This window comes from Apteryx mantelli, chromosome 1, assembly GCF_036417845.1.
Source record: "Apteryx mantelli isolate bAptMan1 chromosome 1, bAptMan1.hap1, whole genome shotgun sequence".
NCBI classification, from domain to species: Eukaryota; Metazoa; Chordata; class Aves; order Apterygiformes; family Apterygidae; genus Apteryx; species Apteryx mantelli.
Window position 1 is genome coordinate 184,541,350 of NC_089978.1, and position 20,500 is coordinate 184,561,849.

At 43.2% G+C, this 20,500-nt stretch overlaps 1 protein-coding gene across 1 annotated transcript in view; it reads left to right on the forward strand.

Moving 5' to 3' along the window:
• Window positions 1–2,471: 2,471 nt before the first annotated feature.
• WIF1 (WNT inhibitory factor 1) overlaps window positions 2,472–20,500 on the forward strand; it is a 49,499-nt gene continuing 31,470 nt past the window's right edge. Inside the window, exons 1-2 of the mRNA XM_067313966.1 lie at window positions 2,472–2,675; window positions 2,791–2,930. Coding sequence (XP_067170067.1) covers window positions 2,543–2,675; window positions 2,791–2,930 — 273 coding nt within the window. The 5' untranslated portion in view covers window positions 2,472–2,542. The remainder of the gene's footprint in view (window positions 2,676–2,790; window positions 2,931–20,500) is intronic.

The following is a 20,500-nucleotide window of genomic DNA, read 5'->3' on the forward strand; positions in this document are numbered from 1 at the left end:
TCTATTTACACACACACAATATGTAAACATATGTCTCTCTCCCTCCATTATGTGTGTATGCTGTTCTGACAAATTTAACAATAAAATCCAATGGAGACAAAACAACAGAAATGAGGGAGATACATATTCTACTACAGGAATATTGGATTAGCAAGTGATCCATTTATGTTGGTAGAAGATTCCTTGGAAGGAGATGCAAGAAAATTCAGTATGGAGAGGTAGAGATTGTTTTGTTCATTGAAGTATAAACCTTTTGTTTTTTTAAAAAAAATCACTATTATCAGTTTGAATATGCACTTCATACATGAAAAAAAGATAATGATACAGCTCAGTATCATGTGTCATTATCATGACATAATGTGTCAGCTGACATGAAAAACATCATTCAGCTAGATCTGTCTGGAAAAGCATGACTGACTTCATGTTGTTTCCCATGACTTGAAGAATTCAGTTTCAGGTAGGTAACTCAGAGCTAACTTTTGTAATCACACTAACAGAATAGGATGGACACAGTAGTATCCAGGGAAATATTCCTAAGCAGAAAATACCCTCCATCTCCCTTCCAGAAAGTTATAGATACAAACTTGGGCGGGGAGGGGAGGGGGGGTTCAACCTTTATCTACTTTCTCCATGGTTAGTTTTAGCTTTTAAAAAAGACACTTTTTTTTTCTTATCAAAAAATAGAGAAGATTTAGAAACAATTTAATAAAATTTTCCTTTAAAAGGCATGGTTCTGTTTAAGAATCCCACGGCTTTTTTAATAGAAACATTTTCAGCTCTACTTAGTTTTTATATTGGGCCAGTTCTGGTTTCTGTGTAATTAGCAACATTTTCAATGTTTTCCAGAGTCTTCACTGTTCTTGAGAGCTACAGACAAATGCAAGGTAAAAGCTTCCACTCTCTTTAGCGTATTTGTCCCGTTCATTTGTCGGTACCCCAGAGCTGAGGAAGAACTGCCACTCGGTGCAGCTGTCCGGTCTGCCAGAGCCGCGGGCACTTTGCCTGGTGCTGCCAGACTCCCCAGGAGCCCTGAGGGATGGTCTCTGGGGAACACGCGTGCCCCTATCCAATGCACATGTGCCTTTTCCGTCACACTTCTCTGACCCCTAGCTCAAACACAGCGTGTACCAGGCAACTGGTGCTAGCAAATGTAGTTTCTTCAAGCAGGCACAAGTTTCTTCCAGGGCGCCCTTCTGGCTCTCGTGATGCCAAAGGGTGCTGCCTGGTGTCCCCACAACACAGACCCCGGGAGGGCACAGGAGCACACAGCACCACGTGCCTGCACAGCGCATGGCGGGTGCGAGGCACAGCGTCCCTACCCTAGGTTTCCTGTGGCAGAGGAGGTGTCAGTCGTGCACCATGTAGTGACGTTTGATGGTGTCTGCAAGAGCAGGCGGTCACGTGAAGCCCCGGGGGTGCAGAGGGCTGCCTGCCTGACCACGCCATCGCTTTTCCTTTTCATAGTTAAGCTGGAGTGCAACTGCCCTTCAAGACAGGGGAAGGAGCGTGACTAAAAGAGCAAAAGCAACAACCTCCTTGCTAACCAGACGGAGGCGACATGGCTTTGACTGGGCCACGCTGTCAAGCCAGGCGATCGGAGCAGCTCTGGCTAAGCCAAGGGACCACTGGGGTGCAAAGTGGGCTCCTCCCTCTGCCCACAGCCCAGTGCTGCCCTCAGCCCCCCCCCACCACTGCTGGGAGCTGGGGGGCCAGTCAGCTGCCCACCCCCATGGGCTTGGGGGGATGATGGTGTGGAGGGAGATGATGCCAGGGAAGATGGCGTGGAGGGAGATGGCGCTGCCCACAGGCCTGTGAGGAAGATGGCATGGGGGAAGATGGTGTGGGAGAGGATGGTGCTGCCCACAGGCCTGCAAAGAAGATGGCATAGGGGAATATTGTGCTGGGGAAGATGGTGTGGGGGAAGATGGCACTGCCTGTAGGCCCATGGAAAAGATGGCTTGGGGGAAGATGGTGCTGGGGAAGATGGTATGGGGGGAGATGGCATGGAGGAAGATAGTGCTGCCCACAGGCCCATGGGAAAGATGTCGTGGGAGGGAGATGCTGCCAAGAAAGATGGTGTGGAGGGAGATGATGTTGCCCACAGGCCCATGGGGAAGATGGTGTGGGGGGAAATGGCATGGGGGAAGGTGGTACTGCCCAGAGGCCCGCGGGGAAGATGCCATGGGGCAAGACAGCATGGGGGAAGACGGCGAGGGGGAAGACAGTGCCTCCCCCAGGCCCGTGGGGCAGGTGGCGTGGGGTGAGATGGCGCTGCTCTAGAAAAAGCACTGGGCAACACCGCAGCGGGAGCCTGACCCCGAGCCCGCGTCGCGGTGCCCGCAGCCCCCTTCGCCGCCCCCCGACGGCGCCCCCTGGCCCGGCCCGGCCCGGCCCGGCCCGCCCGCGCCCACCTCCCGCAGCCGGCGCGGCCGGCGGCGCCGTCCCTCCCGCCCGCCCCGCGCGTAGCGGCGCGCAGCGGCAGAGGGCAGGCGCAGCCCGAGCCGCAGCGGCAGCGGCGGCCGGAGCCGGCGGCGAGCGGAGCATGGCCCCTGCGAGCCGGCTGTGCGCGGCGCTGCTCTGCGGCGCCCTGAGCCTCTGCAGCCTGCGGGCCGCGCCGCGGCAGCCGGACACGCTCTACATGTGGATCGACGCGCAGCAGGCGCGGATGCTCATCGGTAAGCGGCGCCGCTGCGCGCGCCGCGGCTCCGCGGGCCCCGGCGGCAGCGCGGCTCCCTGCGCGGCTCCCCGCGCGGCCGCCCCGGCGCCCAGCGTCGCCTTTGCCTTTCGCAGGCTTCGAGGAGGATATTCTCGTCGTCTCCGAGGGGAAAATGGCCCCGTTCACTCACGACTTCAGGAAAGCCCAGCAGAGGATGCCGGCCATCCCCGTCAGCATCCCCGCGATGAATTTCACCTGGCAGGCAACGGGACGGGTAGGTGTGCGCGCCGCGCCGCGCCGCGCCTCTGCAACGCCCGCGAGCGTCGCGCCGCCCGAGCGGCCCCGCAGACTCGCTCCGCGGGCGGCGCCGCGCCTCGGTGACTGCGGGTGCGCTGCTCGCGGGATACCGGGCCGGGGCGGCTGCGGCGGGCTGAGGCCGGGGGCGCGGAAAAAGCGCGTGCGGAGGCGGGAGGGTGAAGCGGCCGGGCAGCCCGGGCTCGGGAGCTGCAGGCACCGACCCGCCGATGAGCCCCGAGCGGGCAGCCCTCGTTCACGGGAAAGACGCTAACTTTAGCTTTAATAAAATTTTACCCGACGGTACTTTACATGGATGCAATTTGATTTTAACTTTCTTTAGCTGTTGAACCTCCACGGCAGGTCAGTCATTAATCTCTATGTATTAAACGTGCATACGCAATGGGTAGTTCTGGTAAACAAACGTACTTCTGTTGCACGGGCACTTTTGCAAAGTATAACGGCAAGACTGTGCAGCCCTGCGGTAGGTTGAACCCACAACTGCCTGTTTGGATTCTTTTGTTGAAAAGATAAGGATGCATGGCATATTTTAGTGAAAAAGCATATGCACAGTTTGACACACTGACAGCATACGTTAAATTTGCATAAAGCTGTAACACGTTAGCATAAGTTATCATGGATATAGAAAAAATTCATTGTAACATAGAAATGATGGATAAAATCATTTTTAAAATGCTGAATGTTGATCTTATAAAGAGCTTGGTAAACTTGAAACAATATATGCCTTCAAATATTCAGCAAAAATTGGTTCTACGATTCAGCTAATTGCAACTTCACAAATTTAGTTGTGTTTTTGGTTGTTTGAAGATACTCTTTGTATCCATATGACTTGTTTGTCTTTGAACTGTTGTCAGAGGGCCTCATAATTTTTGCTATCTCACAATGCCTTTGAGCCTGAGAAATGCTTTTCTTCTTCCTTTAAAGGCAGTGGGGAATATGGAGACAGAAAACTTATTCACAGAGGCTAAGTGACTTGCTCAAGGTCATTGAAGTTCCAATCCCATTTTACAGAGAAAACAGTATCATACGTCAAGGACTGGCATGTAAATAGCTAGAAATAATTAGTGTGTTTCAGGACTGTATTTCTTGCCCCATGCCTCTATCATCTTCTGTTGCTGTCCATGACAAAAATACCTCTTTTTGGAAAGCAAGCTTGAGAAGTTAGACTGAACCCTACCCCTCTCCTCTTGTCCTTCTTTGTTTTATTCTGTTCTCCCTCTTTTGCAGCCTACAAGAGAACTCATTAAGAAAAGATGATTGTAACACTGATTTCAATGGGAAGAGTCACAGGCTCAAAGACAACATAAACAACTGCTCCCCTTGATGCAGCTTGCAGGATGGAGCCCCTTCTGAGCTGTGGCAGAGTGGCTTAACCAATAATTCCTCCTTCTCTTTCCTAAGTTACTGAACTCCTGTTACACAAAACTTTCTTAATAAGTGAAATATGGAAATGGTTGAAGTAACATCATCACACTACTCTGTTCCTAAAACAGTGTTAACTTTCAGATATTTATGAGTCAAACAAGTGTTAAAACTAAGAGACTCTTCATTTGGAGATTTTATAGTTCCATCTAGTTACCCCTTACAACTGCATCTGTGTGTGTAGTCTTTATTAACTTTGGCACTCTGATCTTACAGCTGTGGATATTTGAATACTTATGCTGGTGTGCAGATGAAGAGAAGGATTTCAACCAGCAGCCTAAGCTAAAGAAAGAGTCTCAACCCTGTGGTGTCACACACAACCCTGGGGAAAAAACTAGCATACTTAATATCCTAGAGAAAATGTCTACTTTTTGGAAGCACAGACAGTACTGTTGTTTTTTGCCTGCCTTGGAGGTGTTTGAGTACAGCTACAATCCATGGTTCTTGTGATCCTCTGTGGAAACCAGGGCACTTATGGTCTCTGTCCCACCCAACCTTTTACCTGATGAGAAAGGATAGAAGCAGATATGAGTATTTTTGTAGTCCATCGGGTAACAACAGTTATTGGCATACCATTTTTGATATATCTTAATTGGGGAGGGATAGTGTTGTAAATAGAGTAGGATAAAAGTTATTTATGGCAATAGAACTCAGTTTCTCCAGAATTTCCAATATTTTGTGAGGGGAGGGAAAAAGAGTATATATAGGTGTTAAAATGTTTTTCCAGTGTTCTGTTTTGTTTTTAAATATACAGGTCCTTAGAAGTTTCCACTGACACACCCAGCAAGGTACTAAATATTTACTAAATATTTGCTACCTTTATTCTGGCAGAGTACTTTTGTCTGGGAATTTCCTAAGCCAGGAAAGGCAAAGCAAGGAGAAAGAAAAAAGGCAAGGCAAAGGGAAAGGAAAAAAACAGGGCAGGGAAAGGCGAGGCAAGGCAAGGCAAGGGAGAAGGAAAAAGGAAAGGCAAGGGGGAAAGGAAAGGGGAAGGAGAATGAGGAAGGGAAGGGGAAAGGAAAGGCAAGGAAAAAAGAAAGGAAAGGCAGGAAGAAGGAAAGGAAAGAGGAAAGGAAAGGAAAGAGGAAAGGAGAAAAAGGAAAGGAAAGGAAAGGAAAGGAAAATAAATAGTAGTATTCTTTGATAGATAGAAGAAAGGCACACAAGACATTGAAGTAGTGGATTACTTTCCGTCAGACAACTGTTAATTTGCATACTGTTTTCTCCTTTTTGGTAAAACTGAAACCATTTCTTCTGTGAGCATCTTGTATTTGTGCTTTATAGACCTCTTACCCTTGCATCCCACCAAAGAGATCTGAAGATGTTTCTCAAGGGCTCCAAAGTTTGAGGGACTGGCAATAGTGTGTGCCACAGCCTCTGGCAGTAGCTAGACCCTTTTTGGGTCTGCGGATATCAGGCTTCTCCTGGGTAGAAACAGATCTTGTCTACATCACTGCACAGTTCCTAACCATGCTATTGCAGGACCTCCAGCAATGTAAGGTTAAGTCTCTCCTGCCAGGCACCTTACATCCCTGTTTACACCTGTGCAGAGCGTGTATAAATATCCTGTGGGTAGTTTACATCTACCTGATCCTAGGGTAAGTAATCATGCAAGTTGTAGGGCAGTAGATAATCCAGCCTGAAGACTGGCAGTGCTTCTTGGTGCTGCACTGTGGCCTGTGTCTACATTTTAGTTCAAATATGTCCATTGAAAGGAACATTTTAAAGATTATATTATATCTGTATTCTGTGTAAATTGAAGTTGAAGTGGTGAAACCCCACTACATTTAGAAGTTATGTTTCTAATACTGTGGCCTATGTGTCCTGGATCCATTACATGTGCAAAATTTTTTGTATGGTAAAGGAAAATTTAAAGCCATTTTCAATAGAAAATATGAACTAAAGAAAACCATTAGTTGCTTTTAGTCCCCAAGCCATTAGTACTAATTAATTATTAGGAAATATTAGGGGAAAACCGAAATTCCAGACTCTGGAGGTGCTGAATACCTACTTTTCCTGGTGAAGACAAAATGAGCCACAAATACTGAGAAGGCTAGGATTCTGCGAAACAGGACTGTTATATTTTTGTTTAGAAAAAAACATCATCTGTGTAAGTTGGCAGTTTTAAAGATTCTTCCTGTTTTGCAAAGTTTAAAGAAAAAACTCCAGTGGCAATGTATAGCTTACAGCGTACACCTGTGTAACCACTAGAAGTCACTTGTGTTGCTTCATGCTCTCACTCTGTGTGTTTTTTTTGAAAAAAATAAATAAATAAATTTGGAGAGTCCTGTCCTCTGGATGCCAGAAGTGGGGAAGACTGCACTCATAGACTTCCTAATGGGAGAAGAATAGACCCTGTTATGCTAACTGTGCTACAGCACTAGTTAGCGTAACTGCCCACCAGTGGAAGGTGTCAAAGATTGCAGTGATAACATCGTTTCTACAGTACTTAAGAACATATGACAAGTATTCAAGCTCCAAATCCACAAACACCAGTATGTATGCTTAACTTTCAGTGGGACTTCTGCTGGCAAAAAATTTAAGTGCACATGTGAGTATTGGCGGGAGGAACGATATCAGAAAGAAAAAGATTAATCAGTGCACAGGAAGCAAGTGCTCATAATTCTGTGATAGAGCAGCAGTTGAGTTGGTTTAATAGATGGGACATGGAAAAAGGAACCAAAAAGCAAGTTGGAATTTTTGGTCTATAGCAATGTCTTGCCTGATCCACAAAAACAATCTAGGCCACAACCTGTCCAGGCTGCCTTCATTCCTTCCGATATAGGAGAAGTATTTGGGGTCAGATGAATTATTGTAGAAACTTGCTTCCTACTTCCAACTTTCATGAGTGCCCCATGGCTCCTCTCCTGTTGCATGGTTGAATGTGTGCCCATTGCGTGACATCTGAATACTCAGTTGTGTGCTGGTGTGTGAATGGGAATTGATCCATGTGACGGGAAGGTGCATGTGTATATCTCATAGTGTGTGGATATTGCATGCATATTGTATGGCAAAGATATATCCAGTCATGTGCTGCAGGATGCACACCTTTTGGTGGTATGACAGGAGTAGTCCTGCCCTGTGACAGAAGATGTGCACGTGTGCATGGCGTGATCAAGTGCTGGGTAAATGCCGGTGGTCTAAGGGTGATTCTGGTCACAGGACAAGAGCAAGTGTCAGGAGATAAGGGGGGCATCCCAGCGGGTAGTCCTCAGGGCCTTTATAAGATGCAGTTGGACCTGTCCTACTGGAAAGGCTGGGTTGCTTCAGATCAAAGAGTTATTGCTAACCATGAGTAAAGCAGAAAGATGCCCACCTCTTAGGGAGAGTTGGGGAATGTATGTCATCAGTACATTTTCTAGCGTCATTTCTGTATTGTAATGTAGAGGTTAGGAAAGGGTATAAAATTACAGCTCTTGGAGTCTAGTTCTGATCTCAGCAATGTGACAGTCAATCCCAATAGCTCAATTGCTCTCTTTGGAATTACCCTATATTGCTGAGACATAGCCTGACAGTGACAGAAAAATGGAATTTCCAGCTATGCCAGGAGAAGTTTTATATTTCCTTGTCCTGAAGGAAAGCTAATAAGACCACTCATTATAAGACATTATTGTTACAATAGGGAGCTCTTTTCAAACGTTACTCTTTCCTTGATAAACTAAAAGAAAACAAAGGATGGTGAGTTGCAAAACAAATACTTTTTCAAAGAAACTGCTGAACTTTTTGTAACTCTTATTCAGACCCAATGGTACAGTGGGACTTTTCAACTTAAAAAAATGTCTAATGTGCACAGTTCACTATGGCTGTTTTGGAAGTTTGGTCAGTGCAATTGCATAAATTTACACTCTTGGGATTTACAGTAGTACCTTCACTGTGGCTTCATGTCACCAAACAGAGGAAACACTTTGTTTTCTGACCTCTGTACCAAAATTTCAATGTGGAATGTGAAGATGTTTACATACTGTGAGCATGATTTTTAGACAGAGGGTTCTCATATTGAAAGCACAACTCCAAACCTTTAATATTTAGATTCTGTTCGGCTGTGGTATTTTGCAATTCAGTGTTGTAGACATGCCACTGGGGATCAAAGTAATGCTGTAGAGATCCCACTTCACTTAGTAAAGCAGGCATGTGCCAGCCATCTGTTGTATCTGCTGACAGAAAACAGCAGTAAGGTTTCTCAAAGTTTTGCCGAGAAGAAAAGGGGAGGGGGGTTTATTGCTCAGCAGAGATGAGTTACAAGGCACCTTGTAGTGTAGGCTACATCTGGTTTCCACAGTAATTTACATGGTATATGTGTAAACTACACAATTATTCTTTTTACACAGCAGTGTAAAGCTGTATTAAATAAATCCTTCTTCAAGATTTTTGTTGTTTATCCTTTCTATAAATATGCTAATCCATTTTTAACAAAAAAGCTTAAGTAATAAAATATTTTCACTACTTTTACAGTAGTAGTTGCATTGTACAACATAACTTTTCAAAAGTACTGGAACTCACAGGACACCCCAAACTTCTAGACTATATTTTGTGAAAACATACAGATTTCTCTCCATATTGCCAACAGTTTTTCTGAAATATAAAATCCAAGATGTTTTGCTTTCCTCTTCTCTTTGGAAATGAAAATGTTTTCTGTCAATATCACCTCTTTTTTACAGGCAGTTTCTAAGGATGTTCTGGGGCTCTAAAGTTAATACCATTACAAGTAATGCCATAGAATAAAAAATAAGAACTAACTGTAATGAGAACTGACTGGAAGAATTTCTTAATGTATTTAAGAACTTATTTTGGTGTCAGGCTTTCCAAAGAGCTTTTGGGAAAGCTAAACTTTGGATCAAGTATGAATGACTTGCTTCTAGTAAAGTGTCCAATGTACATAAAAAAACACATTCTCTGTAGGTCATGCACAGATGTATGGAATATGGTGTGATCCAGAGCTTTCAAAACACTGATACATAGTAGGTACTTGTGTCATGTTGAATTTATTTTAACTATTGTCTTTACCTTAGCTCAGAGCAATGAGTTCCTGAAATCCTCTGAGCTTTCCATTTTAAAGTAGTTGAAACATGTTTTCCCTTGTAAGAAAGTAATAGAAACTAGTTGCCTAAATATCAAAACCAGTGCTTTAAATCTGAAAGATTGTAGTCTCATTTACCTCTCGTGGCACCTTGTGGTGATGATACTTCTTATATACTGAGCATCTTAGTTATTTTGAGGTGTCTTTACAGACTCCTTCTACAATGTGTTATCTCCCATGACATTGTTAAGGCTTTTGACTCACACAGAATTTAATGTCATTAGGAGATTTGGGACACACAGCCTTTTAAATGACCAAACTTGTGTTTTCTGATCTTCTCAAAGAGTCCAAACTTACTCTGCTTATTTGTTTTGGGTTTTTTTAACAAAAACATTTAGTTTTTGTACAGTCTGGACTTTCCTCCTAAAGAGATACCACGAAGATAACATCAAGATCAGCTTTCTAAGATTTTTTGACTGATACTGTTCTCTTATGGGATAAATTCCCATAGGATTTCATTCCTCACAGTCCCTTCAGTCTTGCAGAGTAACATGATGTGGAGTGAACATTATCCACAACTTGATCAATAAGGGGACAAACTAATGAAAATAAAAAGGTTGTTTTGTGGAGATGGGTGGCTTAAACTAGTCAATATTCTGGTGATGACATCAGAAGTTGCTGATCCCTCCAGAGTCGTCCTACATAGATACAGCTGGAGGAGTTAACAAGTGCAGAAGACAGGAGAAGCCATTGGTGAGGAAACTAGAGGTAGATTTGGGTTTGGGGAGACTGGGTTTTACACACACTGTGATGTGGCTTGGCATTTGGGAGGAGGTGAGTACAGAGACCAGCAGCTTCTACAGTTTTTTAGGTGTTGTGCAAAACCACTTTTCTTTTTGCTTTTTACTTAATAATTTGATTGGGTATATTAATTAGAGATTTCTTCCTATACCTGCTGGGGCATCCAAGTCTTCATCTTTTCTTATACAGGCCTCTCCATTTCTCTGATCATTCTTCTTATCCTTCTCTGAACCTTTTCTATTTATAGCTCTACATCATCTATCTTCTTTTAAGAAAGGTTGACCAAACTTAAACTTAGTACTCAAGAGCTAGGCCCACCAGATTTGTAAGGACATAACAATGTTTTCTATTTTGCTTTCTACAGCTTTCCTGAGAGTTCTTATATTCCATTTCCCCTTTTGATCACTCTTCAGCGCTAAGCTGATCTTCTTGGGGAACCAGCCATAATCATCAGAGCATTATTTCCTGGGTAATCATAATAGTTAATTTAAAAAACCTTATTATGTTTCACAGTTTTTCCATGTGTGTGTCACTTCACATTTGTCAACACTGATTTTGATCTGTGATTTTACCAGCCAGCCATTTGGTATCATGTTAGCCTTCCCTTCACAGACAGCTTTAGTTGTGACCTTTCTAATGTTAATAAACTTTGCCAACTCATTATTCACTCCCTTTTCTACAATTATTATGAATATTTTGAAGAGTGCAGTTCTTCATGGATCCCCTTGGTAAACTCTCTTCATTGTGAATGCCAATGACTTACAGACCATTTATAGAACTGGCCAATTGTCACCAGGTATGAATCCACAAGAGGACTTCCCTCTTATCTGAGGCAGCTTAGTGTCTTTTGGGGGCTTTGATCTGGGACATTATGAAAAGCTCTATAGAAACTTAGCTGTGCTGTACTGACCAGATCACTCTTATCTACATGCTTTTTGTCGCTTCTGAAAGTCTGAGATAAGGCTGGTCCTTGCAAAAGTTTTATTGAGTCTTCCCTAGCTATCATGTTTAGTTGAGTGTCTATTGATTATACTCTTTTGCTTAGGACAGATTTCAGACCTTGTAGTCATCAGCTCTCCAAGTTCCTACTGGAGCCTTGTTCAAACGTTGGCATCATTCTTGCTACCTTCCTGTAATATCAGGATTAGTTAAGTAAGTTTTATCCTAACAGCTGGGATCACAGCAATTTAATGCTTGAATACTTTAAAACTCTTGGGTGGCAGCAGCTGGTCCCAGCAATTTGTTACTGTTTTCCCCCCAAACCTCCAAAGCTCTGTTGCTGATACTTCAATCTGAAACAACTCCTTAGGCTTCATGAAGCGAATGTCTAGTGTGGGAATCTACTAAACTTCTCCTTCATGAGCACAAATACAAAATATTCATTTACCTTTTTTGGAGCTTGCCTTCTCTTCTTCAGCAGGGTCTTATTTGCACCTTCTTCAGCTGTCAGCCTCACTGACTTGACAACTTTTTCCTTCCAAAGTATTTCAAAACATTTTATTAGTAGTTTTAAAGCCTCCAAGAAATTGCATCTCAAAACCCTTTCTGGTCTGTGGCTTTCCATTTAGCTTGCCAGGGTTTGTCCTTTTTTATTTTCCTTTTTGCACACAAATTCCACTCTTTGAAGGATCCTGTTTTATTTCTATTAGTCTTTTTTATTCTGGTGTTCAACCAGACTGGATTTTTGTTGGTTGCTTTTTTTTTTTTTTTAAAGATTCAGAGAACTCTTCATTATATCAGATGGTAGTCCAGACATAGTGGATAACTCAGTCATACAAACTGCACAGCAAAGAACTGAAAATTGCATTTCAATCCTCAGTCTTTTCACAACAAAACATACAGGGTTCTTTGCAATTAATTTTATGTATAAAATTGGGTAGATGTCTGTGGATGCAAGCATACATTTCAGTAAAAGCAGAAGGTAGTTTTATTGGTGTTTTCTATTATGCAGATAGCTTTTTTGAAAATTGTAAGGTAAAAGGAAGAAACACAAAATCACATTTTTGGTAAGTTGTTGTATACATGGTTAAAATTGCTTTTTCCCCCCCTTCTATTTGGTTTGTGAAGACTGACATTTTGAAATCTTAGTTGTCATTAACTGTGATTATAATAAAATTTATGCAATAATGTAGTGTTGACAGACTGGCTCTTCTCATATAAAATACCTTTCAGATCCATGCACTAAAAGCATCTGGGCTATCTGTGACAATTTGAGCTGAGCCAGTCATTTGAAGTAACGGAAGTCCAGCTTAATGAATACATGTGTATTGAGATGAGATGCATTTTCCATTTGGGTAGTACCTTTGCAGCAGATATGTGTGACCTGACACTCCTATGGGGCCTCTGACAGTGTCACTGGCTCTCTCAGGAGGGCTGTCAGCCTGTAGAAGAACCTGCAAAAGATCCGTCTCTTTCCTTACACTTAATTTATAGAAGGAAGAACTAAAATAGAGAAAACCAGACAAGTCCTCAAACTTCCATGGAGCACGTGAATATGCCTTGTATAGGAGGCAGGGAATTCCTCTGCAGACCACAAGCGATACACTGAAGGAAAAGAATTGCAAAATCACTGAAGTTGGAAGGGACCTGTGGAGATCACCTGGCCCAGCCCCCTGCTTTCAAGCAGCAAAACTACAGCAGTTTGCTCAGGGCTGTGTCCAGTCAGGTTTTGAATATCTCTGAAGATGGAGACTCCAGAACTCCTCTGGGCAACCTGTTCTAGCGTTCAGTCACCCTTACAGTAAAACATTTGTTTTTTTATGTTTAAATGGAATTTCCTGTATTTCATTTGTGCCTGTGGCCTCTTGTCATTTCATTGGATACCGCTGAGAAGAGTCTGGCTCCATCTTCTTTACACCCTCCCTTTAGGTATTTATACACAATGATAAGATCCACCCCTGAGCCTTCTCTTCTCCAGGCTGAACAATCCCAGCTCTCACAGCCTCACGTATGTCAGATGCTCCAAGCCCATAATCGTCTTTGTGGCCTTTTGCTGGACTCGCTACAGTATGTCCATGTCTTTTACTGGGGACATGGTACTCCAGTCTGAGCAGAAGAGAAGGATCACCTCCCTCAACCAGGTGGCAATTTTCTTCCTAATGCAGCCCAGGAGGCTGTTGGCCTCTTTTTGCCATGGGGGTGCATTGTGAGCTCATGTTCAAGTTGTTGTCCACCAGGACCCCCAGGTCTTTTTCTGCAAAGCTGCTTTCCAGCCAATTAGTCCCCAGCTTGTACTGGTGCATGGGGTTATTACTCCCCAGGTGCAGGAGCTGGCATTTCCCTTTGCTGAACTGCATGAATTTCCTGTTGGACCGTTTCTCCAGCCTGTTGAGGTCCTTCTGTTTGTCAGCCCAACCATCTGGTGTATCAACTGTTCCTCCCAGTTCTGTATCATTTGCAAACTTGCTGAGAATGCACTCTGTCCCATCATCTGGGTCTTTAATGAAGATGTTAAACAGTACTGACTCCAGTATCAACCCCTGGGGTACACCATTAGTGACTGCCTCCAGCTGGAGTTTATGCCACAGATCACAATCCTTGGAGCCCAGCAGTTGAGCCAGTTTTCAGTCCACCTCACTGATCACTTATCTAGCCTGTACTTCATCAGTTTGTCTGTGAGTATGGTATTGAAGACAGTGTTGAAAGCATTTTACTAAACTCAGACAACATCCACTGCTCTTCCCTCATCCACCAAGGCAGTCATCTCATTTATAGATAGCTATCAGATTGGTTAAGCATAATTTCACCTTCATAAATCTATGCTGATTACTCCCAATCATCTTCTTGTCCTTCATATGTGTGGAAATGGTTTCCAGGATCAGTCGCTTCATCACCTTCCCAAGGATTGAGGTTAGGCTCACTTGCCTGTAGTTTTCCAGATTCTCTTTCTTGCCCTTCTTGAATACAGGAGTGACATTTGCTTTCTTCTAGTCCTCAGTAACCTCTCCTGATGGCCATGACCTTTCAAAGATTATTGAGAGTGACCTCGCAATGACATTGGCCTGCTCCCTCAACATTCGTGGGTCTCATGGGTGAATCCCATCATGTCCTATGGACTTACATATGCCTGGTTTGTTTAAATGTTGCCTAACCTGATCCTTCTCCACAAAGGAGGTGTCTTACTTGCTCCGAACTTTCCCACTGGTCTCGGAAATCTTTTGCTCTTAGTGAGTCTAGGATACAAAACAGCAGTAACACAAAACTGAGACTGGCTTGTACAATCACAGCAAAGCAGCAAGCCAAAATCTGCCTTGGAAAAAGTATTATAAATTAAAAAAAGCCAAAATCTGCCTTAGAAGAAGTATTATAAATAAAGCAGGACAGTGGTACTATTCAATGGAAGCACTGAGAATACGGTATCCAAATATGGTTCCTTAATTCCACCATAACATGTGCTTATTTAAATTCCATTTGTAGGAGACCACTTAGCTGCTCAAAAATGCTGAGGAGTTCGCTGACTAGTCTATCTAACCTGGAAAAGAGAAACTTGCAGGACAGAAACGCCTTAGCAAAGGCTTACAAGGTTTTGGGGATGGATTTGTTTCAACCAAACAACAAGAACCCCCTCCCCCCTTTTTTGTGCATCTAACAAATAAAGGTTAGATGTTTGAAAGTTTGCTTTGTTTTATAACCAGCTGGTGAACTCCATCTTGTTAGGCTGTACAAGTGCAATTACCTTCCAGCTACTCCAGCACTTGCTGCCATCACTGCCAAATACTTCAATATATAACTTAGACACTAAACACCACTTTCAAAACTGGTCCCACAAATCCTCTGAGGTTCCTCCTTAGCTGGGATAAACAATCAGCTAAACCCAACCAATGCTAAAGGAAATAAATATGCCTGACATCAAACCTGCAGACTGCCAGCCTTAAGTTTTGGCCCAGCACCAGAGAAAACAAATTCCCCAAACAGCAGCCCACTAATGAGAAGACCTGTCACCAGCTCTGAGCGCTCAAGCACAGAAACCAGCAACATGAGCAGCACAGCCAGCCTTCGCAGCAATAGCTGGCCAGAGGACAGGGCAGGCTGTTGGACCTTCATGTACATCAGAACAGAGAACTAGTTCAGAGCCTTGAGTAGTGGGATTATGAACCTCTTTCTTCTCAGAGCATGAGGCAAGCATGGAGAGATCACAACTTTTTGATGAGCAGGAGAAGATAGGCTCTACCTGCAATGTTTTCTACTTGCTCTCTACTTGCAAATGTGAAAGTATTGATATAGTCAATGGGAATCTGAGACTAAAAACCACACAGGCAAATATCAAGTCTGCTGAACAGTATGGAGTACAAGTAGAACCTTCAGTCTGTTGCTTTTAAACTTCAGTAAACACTGCTTTCATTTTCCCAGGTTTGAGCCTTAGCCAGTTCTCTTTCTTGCAGTGGTTCTGGGAAATAAATTGAACTGTTGAAACAGAGTCCATTTGAGTTACCAGGTTGAAACCAATTTATTTTTTCCTTGTGAAGCCACACATACATCAAATAGCTGCAAGTAACTACATGCCTGTGGGATTCCATGCAGGGACCGGCAGGGAAAACAGACAGGTTGCACAGCAGAGCACACCAGGATCTGTCAGAGAGGAAGGAGAGGTAAAATACAATTATCTGTCTGGATCTGTAATCACAAGCAACAGATGAAAGGCATAGCCATATTAGGAGTTGAGAAATAATTTGTCAGCAGGGCACGCTGGCAATTACATCGTTTTTTGGTTCTTGGTGTTTCCCCCTCCTCCCCCTTCAAGTTTTGCACAAGAACATCTATTCATATTGAGTAGGCATGATCAGATTTCTGTATTTGCAAGGGAGCATAGCTGAAATCTTATGGCGCAGTACGTTGTTCCCTTCCAGCCAGAGCTGTGGCATGCTGGTAGTAGGTACAAGGTGGAGAAGCTTTTATTGCTCCATCTGGACAGAAATTAGAGGCCTTCATCGCTTCAGGAGCCGCTTGGGTTTCACTCTTTTACTTGACGTATCAGCAGAATTCCTTTGATGGAACAAAGTCGGTGCATTACCCTGCCCACTGATGTAGTTCACATTTGAATTTTATCACTGTGGATATCCTGCTTAGTTAATGAACCTTTTTTAATTATCCTGCCAAACATTTGTAGTCACATAGATCTCATAATTTATATAGTTGGTGCCATGATGCCACTTTTACTATGATTTGTTTATGCAGCAATTAATTAAAACCTAACAGTGCGATTGCAATGTTTAAAATATTTCTAAGTATTTAACTTATTTATATAGGGCCTTTATTCATCCAAAAGTGAGGTTTTCTCTTCTAGTACAATATAATCAAGCAGTGCAATTAATGAGGAACAAGGAATCTGAAAATTTGCTAGCAAGGTGAATGCTTACCTGAAGGTATAGAGCTTTCAGCCTCTGCATGTTCTCATGAAATCTCTGTTTTTCTCCTCATTCCCAACAACTCCAACGGAAACTCGGAGAGAGAGATCCCTGGTCTGAACAAGGTCAGAGGTCTCATGAAGAGTGAGAAGCAGAGAGCCAGTTTTGTGCGAGATGGAAAGAAAGGGACACCCATTGCTCTTCTTCTGTGAAGATGATATTGTGAGATTCCTCTCCCTTTGATTCTTATGTGACCACTGTCATCCAGACAAAAGAAGATCTGAAAACTAATTCTCCGTGCTCTGAGGAGAGGGTTCTGCCAGTCTCCTATATGAGCTCTGTTTAGTTATTCCTCCCCAGGAACGGAGAAAGTGGAGAAGGCAGCCAGTCCAAAGAGATTTCCCTAAGCGTGGTGAGACATGTAAAGGAGGGCTGGAGCCTTTCTTGCAATCTGAGCAGAATTTCTTAAACTGATACTGGATTATGAGAGTTTGCATCACTGACATTTGTTTTACACATTACTTACTCCTTGACAACAAATTTAATTTTGCTACCCCAGCAACTTTCATAGGACATTTTACTTTAAACACATAAGAGTCTACTCTGATAATAATCAAGAGAAGTTTATGTGAAGCATGCTTTTTTCTCTGAATATAGACCCTCAGATAAGCTGGAAGGTCTGGTAATGGCATCCTTAATTTAGTACTTATGGCAAAGTCTAAGTTATATTTCTGCCAAGCACAAGATGAGCTTTGACCACTTTCAATGCATAGAAAATATCTGAAGACACTTCTTTACAAAGAAAAAAGCCTTGGATTAAAATGTGTACAACCTGCCTATTGAAAACACAAGCATTAACTAAACATACCTTTCAGTATAACATGGAAAATGCACCTTCTACCAGAGGTGCATTGTTCACCTGTTGTCTTTTAAGAGTATGTTAATAGCCTACAGTTAAATCATTGTTTTTCTGAAAACAAATCTCTACTACTTTAAAGATCTGCATTTGAAAATGTGGGTGGATATTTGCATATGACCAATATGGTTTGACTTTGAGAGTTTTTTTCCATACACATTTCCCCAAGAAACATTTCTAATGAATCTTGTGGTCAGCAAGTTCTGGTATTCCTATTTCTGCCACACCTAATTCATATGCATCTCAGTTTGTTAGATACAATTGAAAGGTTGCAGCCGCAAACTATCATATTAAGATAGTTGGTCTTTATGTGCAATCATATTTTCCCTAGTCCCCTGCATGTCTTGTACTGCACAGTTTGCATCATGGTGAATGTGTGTTATTGTGTATCTGAATATTAATGTTTATGGTTGACAATTTTCAAATATTTTCAAAGGCTATTCAGCATTTACAAGAGCCGTTCACTCTGAGGAGAGTTGCAGGTCCTCAGCACCTTTGGGAAATCAGGCCCTCTTGTCAGGTCCCCACAAAATCCACAATGGTACCAGTTCTTTGGCACTGTAAGATTTATGGTTTTAGAAGAAGCTGCATGATGTTATGTCTCGTAGTTCAGAATTAGCATGGGATCATACACCTAGTGAGTTTTTATGTATTATAAAAACAAGGAGACAGAGTTAAGTTTGTATGTATAGCATTATTTATTGGTATCGCCTCATTTTTGACTGTTTAACTTAATAGTGTGAGACTTCTTTAAACTTTATGTTAAAACAAGAGGGTTTTGTATAGCATTTCCTCTATTTCCTTAAAGAGAAAAGACTGAAATGGTAGAAAGTAATAGAAAGAAGGAACTTTGTTCCTCAGGAATTTAAAAGTTTGAAATAGTTTACATGTTGGATAAACTTAATCTTATTGTCTAGACAGCAGTGTGTCCTTTTCCTCTTCACTTTGAGAGGACCACAGAAGGGAGCTCCTTTCCTGTGCACTGGGGAAGGTCTGTGGGAGAGTCCCTGTTCTGAGCAGGCTGTGTGGCATCTTCCCCAGCTGCAGCACTCCTGATCTCTACATACATGGTCCTTCTCTGGTACCTCTTAGGAGATCCACATGAGGGAGCCCATATGCTGTGTGCACCACTGTAACTGCAAAGACTGTTGGATGAGTGTCAGGCTCACTCGATGCAGCAGTGCACATGTTCCTGTCTGGTTTGCTTGAGCACCTCGTGATCAAAAGCAGCAGAGCGTGTGCCTCACCTTGACAAAACAGCACTGTTCTTAGCTGAGACAGGTCATACCCTGATGGGTGGATTTCCTCACAGGCAGGTGCCTACTATATATGTAACTTTTATGATCATGCAAGCCCACTGGAACAGCATACTTGTCCACTCTCTTCTGTAATTCTTCTGTAAAAGCATTTTTCTAATGCATGGCACATAGCCACCTGAAAACAGATGTGCAACGTACGCTCAGTTCAACAGCACAGCACACTTAAGCGGCATGCCACAGTCAGAAAGCTGTTACTTGCAGGTTTCTCACTTTGCTGAGAGATGTGGCGTATTCCATTTAAAGAGTACAGCTCCCTGACCACATCTCAGGAAGGTTTTTGGACTCCTGTGTAGCTCCAAAGAAATCTGTTAATAAGAACTGCCTCAGGTTTACAGACATGACAATCATGAGTGAACTGAGCTATTCCCGGTGTATAACCTTAATGAATAAATGCAAGATTGTATTTCTGAGGGCACGATCATGTATTTGGATTTTTCATTTAGTTCAGAGATAAAAAGCCTTGTCTACATGATAGTTCTTCCAGTACCATCAGGAATGTGCATGTTCCATTTGGACGCAGGTTCTGTTTCTTTCGGCAGTGCATTGAAGGAACCAATTTCTTACTGATATTTCTGGGCTTAGTTTCTTCCCTAGCCCATGGTAATGAAATTTGAGAGCGCAGTGAGGAATCTGATGTCTGCCAAGCAGAAGGGAACAATTAGCCTCACTTCCAGGGCAGTTCTACAAGAGCTTCAGCCCAGTTAACGGGCTGACACAGTCACTTCTCCTTTCACATTCCCGGTCACACATTTTCTTTCTCTTTCTTGTGCTCATGTGGCCACTCCAGGAGCTGATCTGTCTGAAAACCAAGCCTACAGAAAGAAGTGATTGATTGTTAGCTTGACCCACTATCTTCATTAGCTCATCACATGGCCACATGTGAAGAGGGTAGGATGGCAACAGCACAGTCTAAGGCTCCCTTGAGCTGCCCTGATGCTGCAGGTTGTTCCCAGTACACAACATGCTGCAAGCTACAGAAAATGGCCCAAACAATTCAAAACAAAGAAACAACCCCTAAAGCTCAAAACACTTCTAACTGGCAAAAATTCAAGCAGAACCAAGCAAAATGAACTCAATTTGACTCAGATGCCAGTTATCAAAATGAGTCCCACTGCAGATAACTGGCAGCATTTGCCCAGTAGGCTGGTGCGATCAGTGCTGAATTTCTGTACCATGTGGTGATGCACAGTGCAGGCCTGGCAGCTCAGCAATGCTGCAGCGCAGGATGTTGTGCTACTTCAGTATTCCTTCAAGGACTGTGGATCACACTCAGCCCAGAGCTACTCGCTTATTTAGTCAATAAAGGCTGGCTTGGGGGATTTGGAGAACCTCCAGCGGCCTTTGCCTGCAGCTGAAGTTATGGATTGTCAGCACATCTGGGAAGTACTGAGTGACAAACAAGACAATTTGGCCTAAGTCTGCAACATCAGATCAGATTCACTATAGCCGTGCATCAAGGAATAAATTACAGCTCTTGATCTCAGCAAAACCTTTTAATCCCAAATGGGGGGAGTTAACTCAGAGCAGAGTATAGACTTCTGCTGTCACCAGGTTCCCTTTGGTTTTTCATCAGAGGTAAATTTGGGCTTGGGGAGGTCCCCACATTCAGTACATTCCTGGATTGCTGTCTGAAGCTGAACTGTCTGACTGTCATTTTCTCCAATAAAAAAGAGGTTAGGGCCTCTGCAAAATATTCTCATGATGAACTTT